This window comes from Nerophis lumbriciformis, linkage group LG15 (assembly GCF_033978685.3).
Source record: "Nerophis lumbriciformis linkage group LG15, RoL_Nlum_v2.1, whole genome shotgun sequence".
NCBI lineage: Eukaryota > Metazoa > Chordata > Actinopteri > Syngnathiformes > Syngnathidae > Nerophis > Nerophis lumbriciformis.
In genome coordinates this window covers 36627508-36647008 of record NC_084562.2, presented here as the reverse complement: position 1 = coordinate 36647008, position 19501 = coordinate 36627508, and the positions used below count along the sequence as shown (strand labels likewise).

At 44.4% G+C, this 19501-nt stretch overlaps 1 protein-coding gene across 1 annotated transcript in view; it reads right to left on the bottom strand.

Annotated features, from left to right (window-relative positions):
* The window catches only part of sh2d7 (SH2 domain containing 7), a 29091-nt gene extending 9845 nt beyond the window's left edge, over nucleotides 1-19246 (bottom strand). Inside the window, exons 1-3 of the mRNA XM_072914857.1 lie at nucleotides 19095-19246; nucleotides 18463-18552; nucleotides 10373-10538 (exon numbers count right to left, since the gene is read on the bottom strand). Of these exons, the coding sequence (XP_072770958.1) occupies nucleotides 10373-10538; nucleotides 18463-18552; nucleotides 19095-19246 (408 nt within the window). The remainder of the gene's footprint in view (nucleotides 1-10372; nucleotides 10539-18462; nucleotides 18553-19094) is intronic.
* Nucleotides 19247-19501: the final 255 nt, after the last annotated feature.

Here is a 19501-nt window from a genome sequence, read left to right as displayed (position 1 = left end):
GTTTTGTTTGGCCTGCATTTTGGTAGTTTGGATTTATTTAATTTTAATAAACCAAAGCCTACCTTCACGCTGTCGTCCGGAGCCGTCCATTGTTGCTTTGAGAGAACGAACCGCAGCAAGCTGCATTAACCCCCACGTGACAGAAATGAATCCACCATCATGTTCTCTCGCACCTGGCCACAAGGAGATTGAGACGCGCTGGCGAAAGCGGAAGCCAGCCAGAAAGGCTTCGTTTCGCCATCAGGGTGTGTTATTATTATTAGCCTTTATTTAACCAGGTAAAATCCCATTGAGATCAAAGATCTCTTTTCCAAGGGAAACCTGGCCAAAAGGGCAGCAGCAAGGTTACATTAAAAACATGTGTGTCATACCCCCAAACTCCTCCTCCAGACAGTAAGACTCCACGGGCAACCCAGTCTTCCTCGCCGCCATTGTATGGTAATCTTCTAGCACACTTCGCTAAGCAGTTCACCGATTGGGCTGTCAGTCAGCTGGAGACCCACGCGGATGACGTCACCCCGCCCACAGGTGATGACGGCAGAGACGAAGATTTTTTTTTTCAATCTAGCTCTTTCTGTCAGCCACCTCCTAAAGACTTCATTCCTAAAATAAAATATTGTCAGGACAATTTTTCAAAAGTTAGATTTTGTCAACCTCAGTCACCTCCGCCCCCAGTGACTCTGACTCTGCCCCTAAGGACTAGAGCCCCGCCCACATCATCAACCTTTTTCTCTCGTCCTCCTACACGACCTCAGGTGGGGGATGGGAAAAGACATTTTGGACAATTTAGAGGGGAGGATTTTGCCCCCCTCCTGACCTCCCGCCACCCGCCCTTAAAGACATTTCCAGACCGCAAGGAGCGCGTCTGGTATCCGCCCCTTGAGGGGGGGGCTGGGGCCGGGAGCTGTGCTGGTGGGGTGGCTCAGCTGCATCCATCCAGGCAGCAACCTCCATCCCGGCCGCCACCACCAGTCTTTTGGCCTGCCAAGCCGCAACCTCCAGCCCGTCCTCCACCACCAGTCCGTCGGCATGTCAAGCCGCAACCCCCAGCTAGACCGCCTCCGCCATGCTCATGGCTAACCTCAGCCCGGGTGGGCCTGCAGACGCCACCATCATCTCCGGTGGGCCTGCAGACACCATCATGTCCGGTGGGCCTGCAGACGCCACCATCATCTCCGGTGGGCCTGCAGACGCCATCATCATCTCCGGTGGGCCTGCAGACGCCACCATCATCTCCGGTGGGCTTGCAGACGGCATCATCATCTCCGGTGGGCTTGCAAACGCCACCAGCTCCAGTTCCTGCTCCTCGGCTAGCTCCAGTTCATGCTCCTCCGCTAGCTCCAGTTCCTGCTCCTCGGCTAGCTCCTGTTCCTGCTCCTCGGCTAGCACCTGTTCCTGCTCCTGCACCTCGGTTAGCACCTGCTCCTGCTCCTGCACCTCAGCTGACACCTGTTCCTGCACCTCGGCTGACACGCCAAGCTTCGCCGCCTGTACCTGCGCCACGCCAAGCTTCGCCACCTGTACCTGCGCCACGCGAAGCTTCGCCGCCTGTACCTGCGCCACGCCAAGCTTCGCCGCCTGTACCTGCGCCACGCCAAGCTTCGCCGCCTGTACCTGCGCCACGCCAAGCTTCGCCGCCTGCACCTGCTACCACGCCTGACTCGTCCGCTGCGGCTACCACACCTGACTCGTCCGCTGCGGCGTCCACGCCTGACTCGTCCGCTGCGGCGTCCACGCCTGACTCGTCCGCTGCGGTGTCCACGCCTGCCTTGTTCGTTGCTTCCAAGCCTGCCATGACGGCGCCGACGCGCCCACCTCCCCGTTGACCACGGATGTGGCCGCTCCCTGGTCGTCCGCTTCGCCAAGTGCGCCCACCTCCCCGTCGGCCACAAATGTGGCTATTCCCTGGTCGCCCGCCTCGCCTGCTGCAGCGGCGTTCCACTCGCCCCCGCCACTTGACTTTGCCTCGGTGGATTCGGGGACACTTGGCCTGGCGACCCACCGCCAAGTCCTCCCTCCGCCCTCCCGTGACTTTTGACCCTGCATGTGTTTTGTTTTTAGGACATCTAGAATCTGTCCTTAAGGGGGGAGCTCTGTCATGATCCGTGGTCGGATAATTTTTTGTGTTATCGGTTTGTTTTGGACTCCTTTTAGTTCCTGGTTATGCACTTCCTGAGTTTAGTCACCATGGTTACTTATGATTTTCACCTGCCTTTTCGCGCACCTGTTGCTCATCAGAGACTCTATTTAGTTCTGCCTTTTCCGGTCACTCGGTGTGGATTCATTGTTTGCGTCACATCTATGCCACGTAAGTTTTGTTTATACCATGTCCTAGTTCATGCTAAGTAATTAGCTTCATGTGTTTTAGGCACGCTTGCCTTTTTTGTTTTGTTTCGCCTGCATTTTGGTAGTTTGGATTTATTTAATTTTAATAAACCAAAGCCTACCTTCACGCTGTCGTCCGAAGCCGTCCATTGTTGCTTTAAGAGAACGAACCGCAGCAAGCTGCATTAACCCCCACGTGACTATTTGCATCAGTAGCCACATGTACATGGACAACATTTGTTTAATCTAGTCATCATTGGGTTATAATGTTACTGTGTACATGGACATTGAAATAAATTAGCTGGATCACACCTTAAATCAGAATACAGCACTTTATTTTGACATGCGCAGAACCTGACATAAACGCAAATGTATGTTATTATTTGTGCTATGGTGCTATCTTTTGGTCAAGTTCGCTCACTACAGGTGCTGAAGGAGCATTAGACTTCCATTGTTAACAAACATGACTTTGTGCATTTCTGCTTGTCCGACGTTATCACAGTATTTATTTATAATTTTTTGCTTCTGTTTACTACTTTTGTTTTACCTCTCTTTCTGAAATGGAGCTGTTCTGTGCTTTTTATGTTGTGATTATAAATGGGTTGCAGCACGCATTCATGTTACAACATTCTGTGTATGTGTTTGAGGCTCGCAGTTAGCAAATAGAGTAGCTGTAATGTCGTGAATAAAACAGCTCGTTAAGACGACGACTGGATACTTTATTTTATTGTTACATCGACACATGACACTCCAAAACCATACTTTTGTTTTTTGCTAGTCTCGTTTTAAAGCAACAAACTCAACAGCATACAACCCTACATCTGTACATGTTGAATGGGAGGAGACAGCAGCAAGACAATCGCTTCATTCCGAGGCTATTAATTTCAGTTCCCGCTCCACCACCAATGTATAGCTGACATCCAAGACATGCGCAGTAAGGATAATTGTGCTACAATCTGAATGACTATCGGCATAAACCACCCGTCTCGATTGGAATAAAATTTTGTTTCGAACGTGTGTGATCGCGTAAGAATATTCCGACTGGCATGTTTACATGAAGCATTATTATTCTGGTTAGGCTTTTAATCCGATTAAATGTTTCCATGTGCACATAGCTAATGTTCAAAATGTGCAATACATACTATACTGTTAGCAGGTTTTTGTCATGTCTATGTAATCATGTTTTGTTTTAAGTCATGTTTTGTTTAGTTTCTGGCTTTTCACTCCCTTGTCTTGTTTGCATGATTACCCATTAGTTTCACCTGTTCCACGTTTGGACTCATTGTGCACTCTTGTTTGTCACCATAGCAACCATTAGTTTTCACCTGTCACGTCACGCACCTGTTTCACGTTTTGAGTCACGCACCTGCTTTCACTAATCATGTCCATAGTATTTAAGTTCATTCATTTTCTTTTGTTCGTCCTGACGACATCCCCGCATTTATGCCCCCTGTCACACTCTGTTCACCTCTGCGCACTTCATGTCCATGCCAAGTAAGTTTGTTTATTATTACCACAGTTAGTGTTTTTTGTTGTTCATAGTTTTTTGCCCCCGTGCAAGTCTTTTGTTTTCATTAGTCAAGTTTGTACCTCCGCCCCTGTGCGCGCTTTTCGTTTGTTCCTTTTAGTGTAAAATAAATAATGTATTTACCTTCACGCCATGGCCAGTCCAATTCACTTGCACCTCGGGAGAACAAACTAAGCCACAGTCCAAGTCCTGACAGATGTCGTCAGCAAAAAAGTTTTCCCGCAGATGACATCACGCCGCCGCCTTGTCATGACGTCACCCCACCCACTGGTGATGACATCAGAGACCAAGATTTTTTTTTTAATTCTGTTAACTTTGTCTATCAGCCACCACCAAAGGACTTTTTTGCCAGAATCAGACACTTCCAGAAAATTTTTTCACAGACCCGCTCACTGGTACAATCCTTGCCCCCCAAGACTCAAGCCCCGCCCCCGTCACAAAATGTTTCTTTTTTTCCGCCCACACAACCCCAGGTGGGGGAAAAAGAAATATTTTTTGGACAATTTAGTGGGGAGGATTCTGCCCCCCTCCTGACCTCGCTCCACCCACACCTAAAAACGGTTCCAGACCGCGGGGAGCGCGTCTGGTATCCGCTCCTTGAGGGGGGGGGCTAGGGCTGGGAACTGTACAGGTGGGGTGACTCAGCTTCGCCATGCCAAGCCGCAACCCCCAGCTAGGCCACCTCCACCTGCACCAAAGCTAGCACCTGTAACTGCTCCATGGCTAGCACCTGTAGCTGCCCCACGGTTAGCACCTGTCGCCGCACCAAGGCTAGCACAAGCTCCACTACGCCAAGACCCACCACGCCAAGCTCCGGTACCAGCTCCACGACGCCAAGTGTCGCCAGTCGCAGCTCAACGACGCCAAGTGCCGCCAGTCGCAGCTCCACGACGCCAAGTGTCGCCAGTCGCAGCTCCACGACGCCAAGTGCCGCCAGTCGCAGCTCCACGACGCCAAGTGCCGCCAGTCGCAGCTCCACGACGCCAAGTGCCGCCAGTCGCAGCTCCACGACGCCAAGTGCCGCCAGTCGCAGCTCCACGACGCCAAGTGCCGCCAGTCGCAGCTCCACGACGCCAAGACCTAGACCAAGACCCGCCATGCCAAGACCTAGACCAAGACCCGCCATGCCAAGACCAAGACCAAGACCCGCCATGCCAAGACCAAGACCCGCCATGCCAAGACCAAGACCAAGACCCGCCATGCCAAGACCAAGACCCGCCATGCCAAGACCAAGACCAAGACCCGCCATGCCAAGACCAAGACCCGCCATGCCAAGACCAAGACCCGACATGCCAAGACCAAGACCAAGACCCGCCATGCCAAGACCAAGACCAAGGCCCGCCATGCCAAGACCAAGACCAAGACCCGCCATGCCAAGACCAAGACCAAGACCCGCCATGCCAAGACCAAGACCCACGCCGAGCTTCGCCGCCTGACGCGCCACGCCGAGCTTCGCCGCCTGACTCACCACGTCGAGCTTCCACGCCTGCCACGATGACTACGCGCCTTCCTCCTCGTCGGCCACGGATATGGCCGCTACCTGGTCGCCCGCCACGCCAAGTGCGCCCACCTCCCAGTCGGCCACGAATGTGGCCATTCCCTGGGCGCCCGCCTCGCCTGCTGCAGCGGCGTTCCACTCGCCGCCGCCACCTAACTCTGCCCCGGTGGATACGGTGACACGTGGTCTGGCGACCCACCGCCATGTCCCCCTCCCGCCCTCCCATGACTCTTGTTAATTTTTTTATGGACATCTGGTATCTGTCCTTAAAGGGAGGGGCTCTGTCATGTCTGTGTAATCATGTTTTGTTTTAAGTCATGTTTTGTTTAGTTTCTGGCTTTTCACTCCCTTGTCTTGTTTGCATGATTACCCATTAGTTTCACCTGTTCCACGTTTGGACTCATTGTGCACTCTTGTTTGTCACCATAGCAACCATTAGTTTTCACCTGTCACGTCACGCACCTGTTTCACGTTTTGAGTCACGCACCTGCTTTCACTAATCATGTCCATAGTATTTAAGTTCATTCATTTTCTGTTGTTCGTCCTGACATGACAGTTTTGCGCAAATAAATGACGTTTATTCATGAAAAACATTTAAAAAATGTGTGACATTCTGACAAAATTTGCATTTGTGTCAAAAGATTGGGGTCTTTTTTTAAGTTAATTAAAATTATGCAAGCAAGTACAGTAATTAACTATGACTAATTGAACTATGACTACTGTTTGTTTATTTGGATTCCCTTCATAGACAGCACCATTGAAACTCGAAATGATATACAATTGTATTGTCATTAAATGAGGAATAAAAATAAAAATCAGGCCTGCGGAATATATAGTGAATCACATAATGTTTGCAAATTAAATAGAACATAATTGAATCCCAATAGCATGAGAAGATACATGATATACCTTTAACCTTTCTTATATAATGTAAAACACATTAAAGCCACCAATTTAAAGATATGATAGCAGCTCTTAAATACCAATGATACACTTCAGAGGTCAGATGTTTTTTAGGTCATCTCTAAAAGTGAAAATACTTGGTAGATCATGTAGAGTAGGAGGCCGTTGCATTTACTTGGTGCTGTAAAAATAACAGATTTGTTTTTATTTAATGACCTTTTGGGTGTGTTATTAAACTGCAATTACTGTAGTTGAAAATACTGTTAAATTATAATGTCAACGTTGAGGGGACTCCATGCAGCTGTTCAGAAAACTACTTCTATATCCACTCACACTGTTACGTTTAGTATTGGTCTGGACACCGGGATGTAGAGATGGCAGGTGAAGTTCAGCTAAAAATGTACTGAATGACAAAAATAAATAGTGCAGCAGGGAAGTGCAAAAGTGGAAAACAGGTGAAGGAAGCGCAAAATGCAAAGTGATGCAAAATGATCCAGCCATGACCTAACAATGAGGCTGGCTTACGAGGCCTCCTAATAAGTAAGCAGAAACCGGTTTGTCCTGATTTCCAATCAGGTAAAGATGAGATAGCCAGTGTTTAGTGGAGGAGTGGCAAACAGAATGTGGAAACAAAAACAAAAATACTGGACAAGAAATTATACAAAATACCAGAAACTAATATAAACTCAGTTTCCATATGAGTTGGGAAATTGTGTTAGATGTAAATATAAATGGAATACAATGATTTGCAAATCCTTTTCAACCCATATTCAGTTGAATGCACTAGAAAGACAACATATTTGATGTTCAAACTCATAAACTTTTTGCAAATAATAATTAACTTAGAATTTCATGGCTGCAACATGTGCCAAAGTAGTTGGGAAAAGGCATGTTCACCACTGTCTTACATGGCCTTTCCTTTTAACAACACTCAGTAAACATTTGGGAACTGAGGAGACACATTTTTTAAGCTTCTCAGGTGGAATTCTTTCCCATTCTTGCTTGATGTACAGCTTAAATTGTTCAACAGTCCGGGGGTCTCCGTAGTGGTATTTTAGGCTTCATAATGCGCCACACATTTTCAATGGGAGACAGGTCTGGACTACAGGCAGGCCAGTCTAGTACCCGCACTCTTTTACTATGAAGTCACGTTGATGTAACACGTGTCTTGGCATTGTCTTGCTGAAATAAGCAGGGGCGTCCATGGTAACGTTGCTTGGATGGCAACATAAAACCTTTATGTACCTTTCAGCATTAATGGCGCCTTCACAGATGTGTAAGTTACCCATGTCTTGGGCACTAATACACCCCCATACCATCACAGATGCTGGCTTTTCAACTTTGCGCCTATAACAATCCGGATGGTTCTTTTCCTCTTTGGTCCGGAGTACACGACGTCCACAGTTTCCAAAAACAATTTGAAATGTGGACTCGTCAGACCACAGAACACTTTTCCACTTTGCATCAGTCCATCTTAGATGTGCTCAGACCCAGCGAAGCCGACGGTGTTTCTGGGTGTTGTCGATAAACGGTTTTCGCCTTGCATAGGAAAGTTTTAACTTGCACTTACAGATGTAGTGACCAACTGTAGTTACTGACAGTGGGTTTCTGAGGTGTTCCTGAGCCCATGTGGTGATATCTTTTACACACTGATGTCGCTTGTTGATACAGTACAGCCTGAGGGATCGAAGGTCACGGGCTTAGCTGCTTACGTGCAGTGATTTCTCCAGATTCCCTGAACCCTTTGATGACATTACGGACCGTAGATGGTGAAATCCCTAAATTCCTTGCAATAGCTGGTTTAGAAAGGTTTTTCTTAAACTGTTCAACAATTTGCTCACGCATTTGTTGACAAAAGTGGTGACCCTCGCCCCATCCTTGTTTGTGAATGACTGAGCATTTCATGGAATCTACTTTTATACCCAATCATGGCACCCACCTGTTCCCAATTTGCCTGTTCACCTGTGGGATGTTCCAAATAAGTGTCTGATGAGCATTCCTCAACTTTATCAGTATTTATTGCCACCTTTCCCAACTTCTTTATCACGTGTTGCTTGCATCAAATTCTAAAGTTAATGATTTTTTGCAAAAAAAAAAAAATGTTTATCAGTTTGAACATCAAATATGTTGTCTTTGTAGCATATTCAACTGAATATGGGTTGAAAATGATTCGCAAATCATTGTATTCCATTTATATTTACCAGAGGTGGGACCAAGTCATTGTTTTGCAAGTCACAAGTAAGTCTCAAGTCTTTGCCCTCAAGTCCGAGTCAAGTCCCGAGTCAAGACAGGCAAGCCCCGAGTCAAGTCCAAAGTCAAGACTGGAAAGTCTCAAGTCAAGTCCTAAGTCCTGCATTTTGAGTTTCGAGTCCTTTCAAGTCCTTTTAACCACAGACTAATATATTAACACAGATTGTGTATGCTTTTCAAACGCTGTATTTATTTATTAAAACAAGTGCATTTTAAATTGCAGGAAAGAAAATTGTGCTGACATTGCACTTTATAATAACACTATTAACCAGTCATTTTAAACATTAACTCATTCCTTTACAGAACAAACACATTGAAAAATAAAGTGCAAATGTACTTATTTGTACAAAAGTGTTAACATTGAAAAAACATGACATATACGTGAACATAACAAAAAAGTTGTACTTTTTATGTCAGGGCCCTATGCTGCATTGCATTTGCGAAAGACGAAATTAGCCAAGAGTCTGTCAGTCATTTGTGCACGATGGGGGTGTAGTATGATGCCACCATGGCTGAAAACTCGCTCCACTGGAGCACTGGAGGCAGGCACTGCCAAGACTCTCATAGCCACTCGGAACAGTGAAGGAAGTCTTCATGTTCAATGCCCAGAACAAAAGGGGGGAGAGAGTTTGTTTGGGTTGGTGCACTACTTGTAAGTGTATCTTGTGTTTTTTATGTTGATTTAATAAAAAAAAAATAAAAATAAAAATAAAAATATTTCTTGTGCGGCCCGATACCAATCGATCCACGGACCAGTACCGGGCCGCGGCCCGGTGGTTGGGGACCACTAAGGTAAACAACCAACAGTATGTCAGAAAGCTAGCTAAAACGGTACACGTATTCATAATATAGTATACATTTTAACTGACCTTTATTTTACTATTTTTGTCTTTTTTTAGGTGGCTAAAATACGCGGTGCTGCTGACCGCCGTCTAACGTTACGTGTGATATATTGACTAACGTAACCCTGCTTAAAAAAATCACTGAACAAAAAGTATGAATAAGGTAGTGAACTGCAACAGATTCCCGTGTTTGCAATAACGTTATAACGTTAGCAGTGAGTTTACAGCCTCACTGATTTAACTACACAGCAAATAAAAGTCACGTTACTTAGCCAATAAACGTTATCTTACATTCAAAACTTACCGTTCTTTGTGCAACTTCAAATGCCGGACGAAGTTGGAAGTTGTTGCCTCTCCATCAGTCATTTTCGAACCGCATGTGTTGCATACTGCAAACCGTTTTGTGTTGACCACCTCGTAATTTTTATACCCAAACGAAATTATTTTAGGTATCATTTTTTGTTCACTGGCGTGTGGTTTGGACATGTCTTCTTCGTTGGTTGTCCTGCAATTTGATTGGATGAATGCTGTGTGATGAAAACAAAGTAGATCTAATTTGATTGGCTGTTGTACTGAGAGCACACCAGCTGACACACGCAACGCTGATAGACGAGTACACAATGAAAAATACGGAGCGCTCCCGAATAACTTTTTCATCTTTGGGTTTTGGGGAAAGTAGCAAGTCATGTCAAGTCATGTCAATTCAAAAGGCTCAAGTCCAAGTGAAGTCACAAGTCATTGATGTTAAAGTGTAAGTCGAGTTGCAAGTCTTTTTACATTTTGTCAAGTCGAGTCTAAAGTCATCAAATTCATGACTCGAGTCTGACTCGAGTCCAAGTCATGTGACTCGAGTCCACACCTCTGATATTTACATCTAACACAATTTCCCAACTCATATGGAAACGGGGTTTGTAATAACTGTCATTAGCGACCATGACACACATATCAGACACGGACTCGTTATCAGTTTGTATAAGGCTTCACAAGCCTGGCTTGTAATTTGATTGTTGGCCTAAAACATCTCACCTCAAAACAACTGGTTGTCAGGTATTCTCCAAAAGGCTGGATGGGGCTGACTTTGTAATGCTCGATCAGCTCGGTGATACTGTGGTAGGTTTGGCAGTCACCTGATAGGACAAAAAGTCCATCTTGGTTCTGCGTTATAACAAAATGACGACACCGGTCAAGGCCCCTGTGGAAAAAACGCACAGAAAGATGAGTCGGAGAAAAAACAGTGTATTCATTTTAAATGATTGTTTTCTGGGGCCACGACTCACGAGTAAGCTAATGCGTCTCCCAGCTGACTCTGGGTGAGAAGCGGAGGATAACAGGGCGCATACAGTAGATCCAAGGGAAAAAAAGCCAATTATGGATACTACGGATGCACCCATAAAAATATAACTAAACTAAGAAATGTCTCACTCACATAAACACCATGCAAATTGTAAAATGTATAGTTAACACTAATAAATGATAATAAAAGAAGGCATTCATAACTGCAATGTGGCCCTCAATGAAAATGAGTTTGACATCCATGATCTACATAATCTACACTGCTTGCCGGTTGTAATTCAAGAAACTTGAAACCGACATCTACAGGTAAAAGCCAGTAAATTAGAATATTTTGAAAAACTTGATTTATTTCAGTAATTGCATTCAAAAGGTGTAACTTGTACATTATATTTATTCATTGCACACAGACTGATGCATTCAAATGTTTATTTCATTTAATTTTGATGATTTGAAGTGGCAACAAATGAAAATCCAAAATTCCGTGTGTCACAAAATTAGAATATTACTTAAGGCTAATACAAAAAAAGGGATTTTTAGAAATGTTGGCCAACTGAAAAGTATGAAAATGAAAAATATGAGCATGTACAATACTCAATACTTGGTTGGAGCTCCTTTTGCCTCAATTACTGCGTTAATGTGGCGTGGCATGGAGTCGATGAGTTTCTGGCACTGCTCAGGTGTTATGAGAGCCCAGGTTGCTCTGATAGTGGCCTTCAACTCTTCTGCGTTTTTGGGTCTGGCATTCTGCATCTTCCTTTTCACAATACCCCACAGATTTTCTATGGGGCTAAGGTCAGGGGAGTTGGCGGGCCAATTTAGAACAGAAATACCATGGTCCGTAAACCAGGCACGGGTAGATTTTGCGCTGTGTGCAGGCGCCAAGTCCTGTTGGAACTTGAAATCTCCATCTCCATAGAGCAGGTCAGCAGCAGGAAGCATGAAGTGCTCTAAAACGTGCTGGTAGACGGCTGCGTTGACCCTGGATCTCAGGAAACAGAGTGGACCGACACCAGCAGATGACATGGCACCCCAAACCATCACTGATGGTGGAAACTTTACACTAAACTTCAGGCAACGTGGATCCTGTGCCTCTCCTGTCTTCCTCTAGACTCTGGGACCTCGATTTCCAAAGGAAATGCAAAATTTGCATGGTTGGGTGATGGTTTGGGGTGCCATGTCATCTGCTGGTGTCGGTCCACTCTGTTTCCTGAGATCCAGGGTCAACGCAGCCGTCTACCAGCAAGTTTTAGAGCACTTCATGCTTCCTGCTGCTGACCTGCTCTATGGAGATGGAGATTTCAAGTTCCAACAGGACTTGGCGCCTGCACACAGCGCAAAATCTACCCGTGCCTGGTTTACGGACCATGGTATTTCTGTTCTAAATTGGCCTGCCAACTCCCCTGACCTTAGCCCCATAGAAAATCTGTGGGGTATTGTGAAAAGGAAGATGCAGAATGCCAGACCCAAAAACGCAGAAGAGTTGAAGGCCACTATCAGAGCAACCTGGGCTCTCATAACACCTGAGCAGTGCCAGAAACCCATCGACTCCATGCCACGCCGCAATAACGCAGTAATTGAGGCAAAAGGAGCTCCAACCAAGTATTGAGTATTGTACATGCTCATATTTTTCATTTTCATACTTTTCAGTTGGCCAACATTTCTAAAAATCCCTTTTTTGTATTAGCCTTAAGTAATATTCTAATTTTGTGACACACGGAATTTTGGATTTTCATTTGTTGCCACTTCAAATCATCAAAATTAAATGAAATAAACATTTGAATGCATCAGTCTGTGTGCAATGAATAAATATAATGTACAAGTTACACCTTTTGAATGCAATTACTGAAATAAATCAAGTTTTTCAAAACATTCTAATTTACTGGCTTTTACCTGTATTTAATAATACCAATACCATTTGACAACCAAACAATTACACAAGGCGACTCGGTAAAGAATCTGGGTATTATTTTCGACCCAACTCTCTCGTTTGAGTCACACATTAAGAGTGTTACTAAAACGGCCTTCTTTCATCTCCGTAATATCGCTAAAATTTGTTCCATTTTGTCCACTAGCGACGCTGAGATCATTATTCATGCGTTCGTTACGTCCCGTCTCGATTACTGTAACGTATTATTTTCGGGTCTCCCTATGTCTAGCATTAAAAGATTACAGTTGGTACAAAATGCGGCTGCTAGACTTTTGACAAGAACAAGAAAGTTTGATCATATTACGCCGATACTGGCTCACCTGCACTGGCTTCCTGTGCACTTAAGATGTGACTTTAAGGTTTTTCTACTTACGTATAAAATACTACACGGTTTAGCGGTTTAGCTCACCCACATCTGCGGTCTTCTCCAAGGTTTCTCATAGTCATTCACATTGTCATCCCACTGGGTTGTGAGTTTTCCTTGCCCTTTTGTGGGCTCTGAACCGAGGATGTCGTCATGGCTTGTGCAGCCCTTTGAGACACTTGTGATTTAGGGCTATATAAATAAACATTGATTGATTGATTGAAACTATTTGAGATCATACACAGAAGTACCTGGGTTTTCGTACGCCCCACTTAAACTTTGAGTCGGTTTTTCGATGCAAATCTTTGCCAAATTGTTGGCTGTATTTTCATAGGCCAAACATTGTGTGTAAAGGTCATGATTTGGATTAATGATTTGCTTGTTTCATGTTATGGTAAACGGTTTGCTTTGTGGACAACCGAGGCCAAAAGGTGAAGGGAGAGCTGCCACCTGTGTTCTGAGTGCCTCGACATAGTGGCCTTATGACTCAACTTCCGACCCACCTTCAAGCAGTCAGTGATCGCACTGAGGCTGGAAAGACACTGGTGGACTTAATTGTACATTCACAAGGAGCTGAGCAGCAAGTGTTTACATTTTCTCATCACTACTGCTAAATGATTAAAAGGCACTCTGCCACAATAACCCTTTGTTAGGATTATTCTCAGAAATAGTATTACACACACCACCAAACTAACTAGCTTTTTTCTAGTGTTAGGATACGCATGTATTTCATTCAACTGCCATTTATAGTCAGTATAGTCAGTATTTCATGGAACTTTTGCCACACAGCACACTAAAGCGTTAATTTCCCAACCCTTTTTCTTAGATTATACTCGGTGGAAAGGCGATCAGGTGGGCAGCGATGAAGCAGGTCCATGTTTACATAGACAAAAGACCCTCTTCACCCATTTAAGTCACTCCTCGCCACAACTCCATCAACAGTGAAATACGCTGATAATGTGAAATTCATCTGCAAAGTTCTTTTTCCAGAGGTGAGCATAACTGTGTACATGCTGCAGAATTGTCAAAGCCAAAATAAATTGTCTGCTAATTGTTTTTGTATTGATATAAATAAATGTAATTGCTTAAAAATCTCTTGAGGTCTTTTTATATATGGCATTTCTGCAGTAAATGGCATTTTGTGCTAGGAGGCAGTGGAGGGCTTCCTGACCCCGACTTAAACAAGTTGAAAAACTTATTCGGGTGTGACCATTTAGTGGTCAATTGTACAGAATATGTACTTCACTGTGCAACCTACTAATAAAAGTCTCAATCAATCAATCAAAGACAGGGCCTGTTGTCCATAAAAGGTAAGGGGAGATAAGTAGAAACATTGATGGCTCTTCTATTCCAGTAGTAGACTTTTGACAAGAACAAGAAAGTTTGATCATATTACGCCTATACTGGCTCACCTGCACTGGCTTCCTGTGCACTTAAGATGTGACTTTAAGGTTTTACTACTTACGTATAAAATACTACACGGTCTAGCTCCGTCCTATCTTGTCGATTGCATTGTACCATATGTCCCGGCAAGAAATCTGCGTTCAAAGAACTCCGGCTTATTAGTGATTCCCAGAGCCCAAAAAAAGTCTGCGAGCTATAGAGCGTTTTCTATTCGGGCTCCAGTACTATGGAATGCCCTCCCGGTAACAATTAGAGATGCTACCTCAGTAGAAGCATTTAAGTCCCATCTTAAAACTCATTTGTATACTCTAGCCTTTAAATAGCCCCCCTGTTAGACCAGTTGATGTGCCGTTTCTTTTATTTTCTCCTCTGCTCCCCTTTTCCTTGAGGGGGGGGGGGCACAGGTCCGGTGGCCATGGATGAAGTGCTGGCTGTCCAGAGTCGGGACCCGGGGTGGACCGCTCGACTGTGCATCGGCTGGGAACATCTCTGCGCTGCTGACCCGTCTCCGCTCGGGATGGTGTCCTGCTGGCCCCACTATGGACTGGACTCTTACTATTATGTTGGATCCACTATGGACTGGACTCTCACAATATTATGTCAGACCCACTCGACATCCATTGCTTTTGGTCTCCCCTAGAGGGGGGGGGGGGGGGTTACCCACATATGCGGTCCTCTCCAAGGTTTCTCATAGTCATTCACATCGACGTCCCACTGGGGTGAGTTTTTCCTTGCCCGTATGTGGGCTTTGTACCGAGGATGTCGTTGTGGCTTGTGCAGCCCTTTGAGACACTTGTGATTTAGGGCTATATAAATAAACATTGATTGATTAAAGATTGAGTTATCATTTTAACTGTTTTCAGTGAAGTGGATGAGCTCTGGAGGAGGCTGGAAAGGCAATTGAGGAAGGAAGGAGCACTGCCATAAAGGCTGTTTTGGGAAAAGTTCAGCTTGTGCAATAAAACATTTAAAACCATTTAATTTAATCTTTTTCCTTTGCTATTTAAGGATGTTTTGTCAATATAACCCCATGCAATAGAGCATTTGAAATTGTTTCATTTTATTGTTGGCTATGCCTATTTCGTACAAAGGCTTTAAAAAGTGTTCCAATCACATCTTAATATTTTATTTGGATAGTTGCTATGTGGAGTGCTAGTGTGCAGTTGCAATGTCACAGTTAACCAGTAGGTGGCACTGTCGGTCCACAAGTGCGGGCCTGAACGTGCAGCCTCCGGATCTGCAGACACATACTATTGCAAAGTTTGGTCATTAAGAGATGAAAAACACACTATGGTGAACGGAACAGTGATACTAAATCAAATAAGTGGATGTTTAATTCATCCCTTGGCCTTTATTTTTCACCATGTTTGTTGATCCAGCTTGATTATAAAAGATGTCGATCAAGGAGGTCAATCAATCAATCAATCTTTATTTATATAGCCCTAAATCACAAGTGTCTCAAAGGGCTGCACAAGCCACAATGACATCCTCGGTACAAAGCCCACATACGGGCAAGGAAAAACTCACCCCAGTGGGACGTCGATGTGAATGACTATGAGAAACCTTGGAGAGGACCGCATATGTGGGTAACCCCCCCCCTCTAGGGGAGACCGAAAGCAATGGATGTCGAGTGGGTCTGACATAATATTGTGAGAGTCCAGTCCATAGTGGATCCAACATAATAGTAAGAGTCCAGTCCATAGTGGGGCCAGCAGGACACCATCCCGAGCGGAGACGGGTCAGCAGCGCAGAGATGTTCCCAGCCGATGCACAGGCGAGCGGTCCACCCCGGGTCCCGACTCTGGACAGCCAGCACTTCATCCATGGCCACCGGACCTGTGCCCCCCCCTCAAGGAAAAGGGGAGCAGAGGAGAAAAGAAAAGAAACGGCAGATCAACTGGTCTAACAGGGGGGCTATTTAAAGGCTAGAGTATACAAATGAGTTTTAAGATGGGACTTAAATGCTTCTACTGAGGTAGCATCTCTAATTGTTACCGGGAGGGCATTCCATAGTACTGGAGCCCGAATAGAAAACGCTCTATAGCCCGCAGACTTTTTTTGGGCTCTGGGAATCACTAATAAGCCGGAGTTCTTTGAACGCAGATTTCTTGCCGGGACATATGGTACAATGCAATCGACAAGATAGGACGGAGCTAGACCGTGTAGTATTTTATACGTAAGTAGTAAAACCTTAAAGTCACATCTTAAGTGCACAGGAAGCCAGTGCAGGTGAGCCAGTATAGGCGTAATATGATCAAACTTTCTTGTTCTTGTCAAAAGTCTAGCAGCCGCATTTTGTACCAACTGTAATTTTTTAATGCTAGACATAGGGAGACCCGAAAATAATACGTTACAGTAGTCGAGACGAGACGTAACGAACGCATGAATAATGATCTCAGCGTCGCTAGTGGATAAAATAGAACGAATTTTAGCGATATTACGGAGATGGAAGAAGGCCATTTTAGTAACACTCTTAATGTGTGATTCAAACGAGAGAGTTGGGTCGAAGATAATACCCAGATTCTTTACTGATTCGCCTTGTGTAATTGTTTGGTTGTCAAATGTTAAGGTGGTATTATTAAATAAATGTCGGTGTTTAGCAGGACCGATAATCAGCATTTCCGTTTTCTTGGCGTTGAGTTGCAAGAAGTTAGCGGACATATCGCCCAGCCCTAGTTGATAAGTAAATGCTGTACTTCATAGGCATAAAATTAATGGCAGAGATACTTTTGTTGGCCAACAAATGGCAATAAAATGGCGGCAATATTGGATATTTGTATATGATATGGATATACTGCTCTCGGTCAAATTGTTTTTATGAATTTGTGCCGACTCGCGGGCCAAATGCGACCCGCCAGTGTTTTCAATTTCACGGGCCGTAGTTTGGACACCCCTGCTTTAACCAGTTATTTAGGCTAACAAGCTTGACATTTGTTCGATGACAGTGCTGATCTCTTTTTTTAGTACAATGTAAATAAACTATGTAATTAGACTGTGTTTATAAATTTATAAAATAACACGGTTCAACGTCTTATTGACTGCCTGCACGACATCAAAGTCTGGCTTTCAGCTAACTTCCTGAGCCTAAATGAAGATAAAACAGAAGTTATGTTGTTCGGTCCAAGTCGCTCTCCCTCCCCCAACGTTGACCTCGGCACTCTGACCCCGTATCTCAGCGACTCTGTCACAAACCTGGGGGTAAAGTTTGACTCAGATTTTAAATTCGAAAAACAAATCAGCAGCGTCGTTCAAAAAAGCTTTTATCAATTACGCCAAATAGCGAAAGTGAAACCGCTTCTATCAAGACATGATCTTGAGAAATTAATCCACGCTTTTATCTCGACTCGTCTTGATTATTGTAATGCCCTGTATGTTGGCATTAGCCAGGCCTCCCTCGCCCGCCTGCAGCTCGTGCAGAACTCTGCTGCTCGTCTGCTAACACAGACCCGCAGACGTGAGCACATCACCCCTATTTTAGCGTCCCTTCACTGGCTCCCTGTGCGTTACCGAATACATTTTAAACTCCTTTTATTTGTTTTTAAATGTCTAAACAACCTCGCGCCAACCTATCTCTCCGACCTCCTTCAGCCTTACTGCCCCACCCGATCCTTAAGATCAGCCGATCAGCTGCTGTTGACGGTCCCTGACACAAGGCTGAAGCTTAGAGGTGACAGAGCTTTCGCCGTTGCTGCTCCCAAGCTCTGGAACGACCTACCCCTGAGTGTTAGACAAGCCTCCTCTCTTCCTGTTTTTAAATCTCTCTTAAAAACATACTTTTATTCCATGGCTTTTAACACTGAGTGATATCCATCCTGCAATGGCGCCCCATAATACACCTGCTGTGATCCTGTTTTTATGTTTTTATGTTTTTATTAATTCTATTTTAATTATTTATTTTTTATCGTGTTCTGTTTGTGTTGTGTTGTGTTTGCTCGGTACTCGTTTTATCTTTTAACCTGCTCATTGTACAGCACTTTGGCTACCCCTGTGGTAAATTTTAAATGTGCTCTATAAATAAAGTTGATTTGATTTGATTTGATTTATGCAGTAAATGCTATCCTTTTTTTTGTGATTAACGTTAATGCGTCAACTTTGACAGCCCTAATGAGAATATCTCTAACCTCTTACTTGTAGGAAAGGATGTAGCCGATGGCTTTATCACTGAGGCGAATGAGAAAACAGCCGAGAGCTTTATCTTGTAGGTGATCCTCCGCATGCCTGTGGCAGAGAGACAAGCAGCAACTGAGCAAAGTATTTAGTTGAATTAACAAATATAAAAACCTAATCTTATTTTTAATAGTGACATTTTTCATGAGACTTGGAAAGCTTTCAACCAAGATGTGTCTGGGTTTCTAAATCTAACTTGAAGGTGTGCTCATTTTTACAAAACATCAAACGTTCCCATGGGAATAAATAAAGACTGTGTTCTATCATTGTTTGCATAAAGCCCATAAGGACGTGGCTGGACTTGTATTGTAGTCAGTGTGTGTGAATGTACAGTAAGCTTCATGTCAATAGAAACCAACCTCTCCATTCAAGTCACGCAACCTCTATGAAGAATTAATTTCTCTTGCCTTTGTGAGTATGAAATAAAAGTACACTCCTACTGCACAACTGAGTCTGAATAGACCACGATTTAATCAAGTTGTTAGGCAATTTAATATGATAACACAAGGTTTTAATTTGTATTCTAGTAAAATAGTTGTCACTACATTTATTAATTTATTTCAGTCCATTTGAGTTAAATCTATGTTTCTTACTTTCTTGCTGTGAAGCCCTGAAACCAGTAAGGGAAGTTTCCATTTTGCAGAATGAGAGGCGCTTGCGTCCCAACGAACCACCTCATCACCAGCTCCTTCAGACCTCCTTCAGACGAGTCCAGCTGCAGATCAACACATGACTTTGTCTCCATTCTCCCACATTCGCCAGGACCTGACACACTGAGCGCTAACCCTGAATACTTCTGATGAACAGGATGGACAGGTGCTCATTTGACTATGAAACACATCTGAACCATGGCAATGTTTTACTTTATCTTAAGATTATCACTGCTGCCTTTAACGGCTATCTGTGTTAGGCAAAAAGGCTAAATGACCGACGAACAAATGAATGGATGTATCACAATAATCTGTTAAAAGCAGCCTCAGAAACCTTGGGGTTGTGTTTG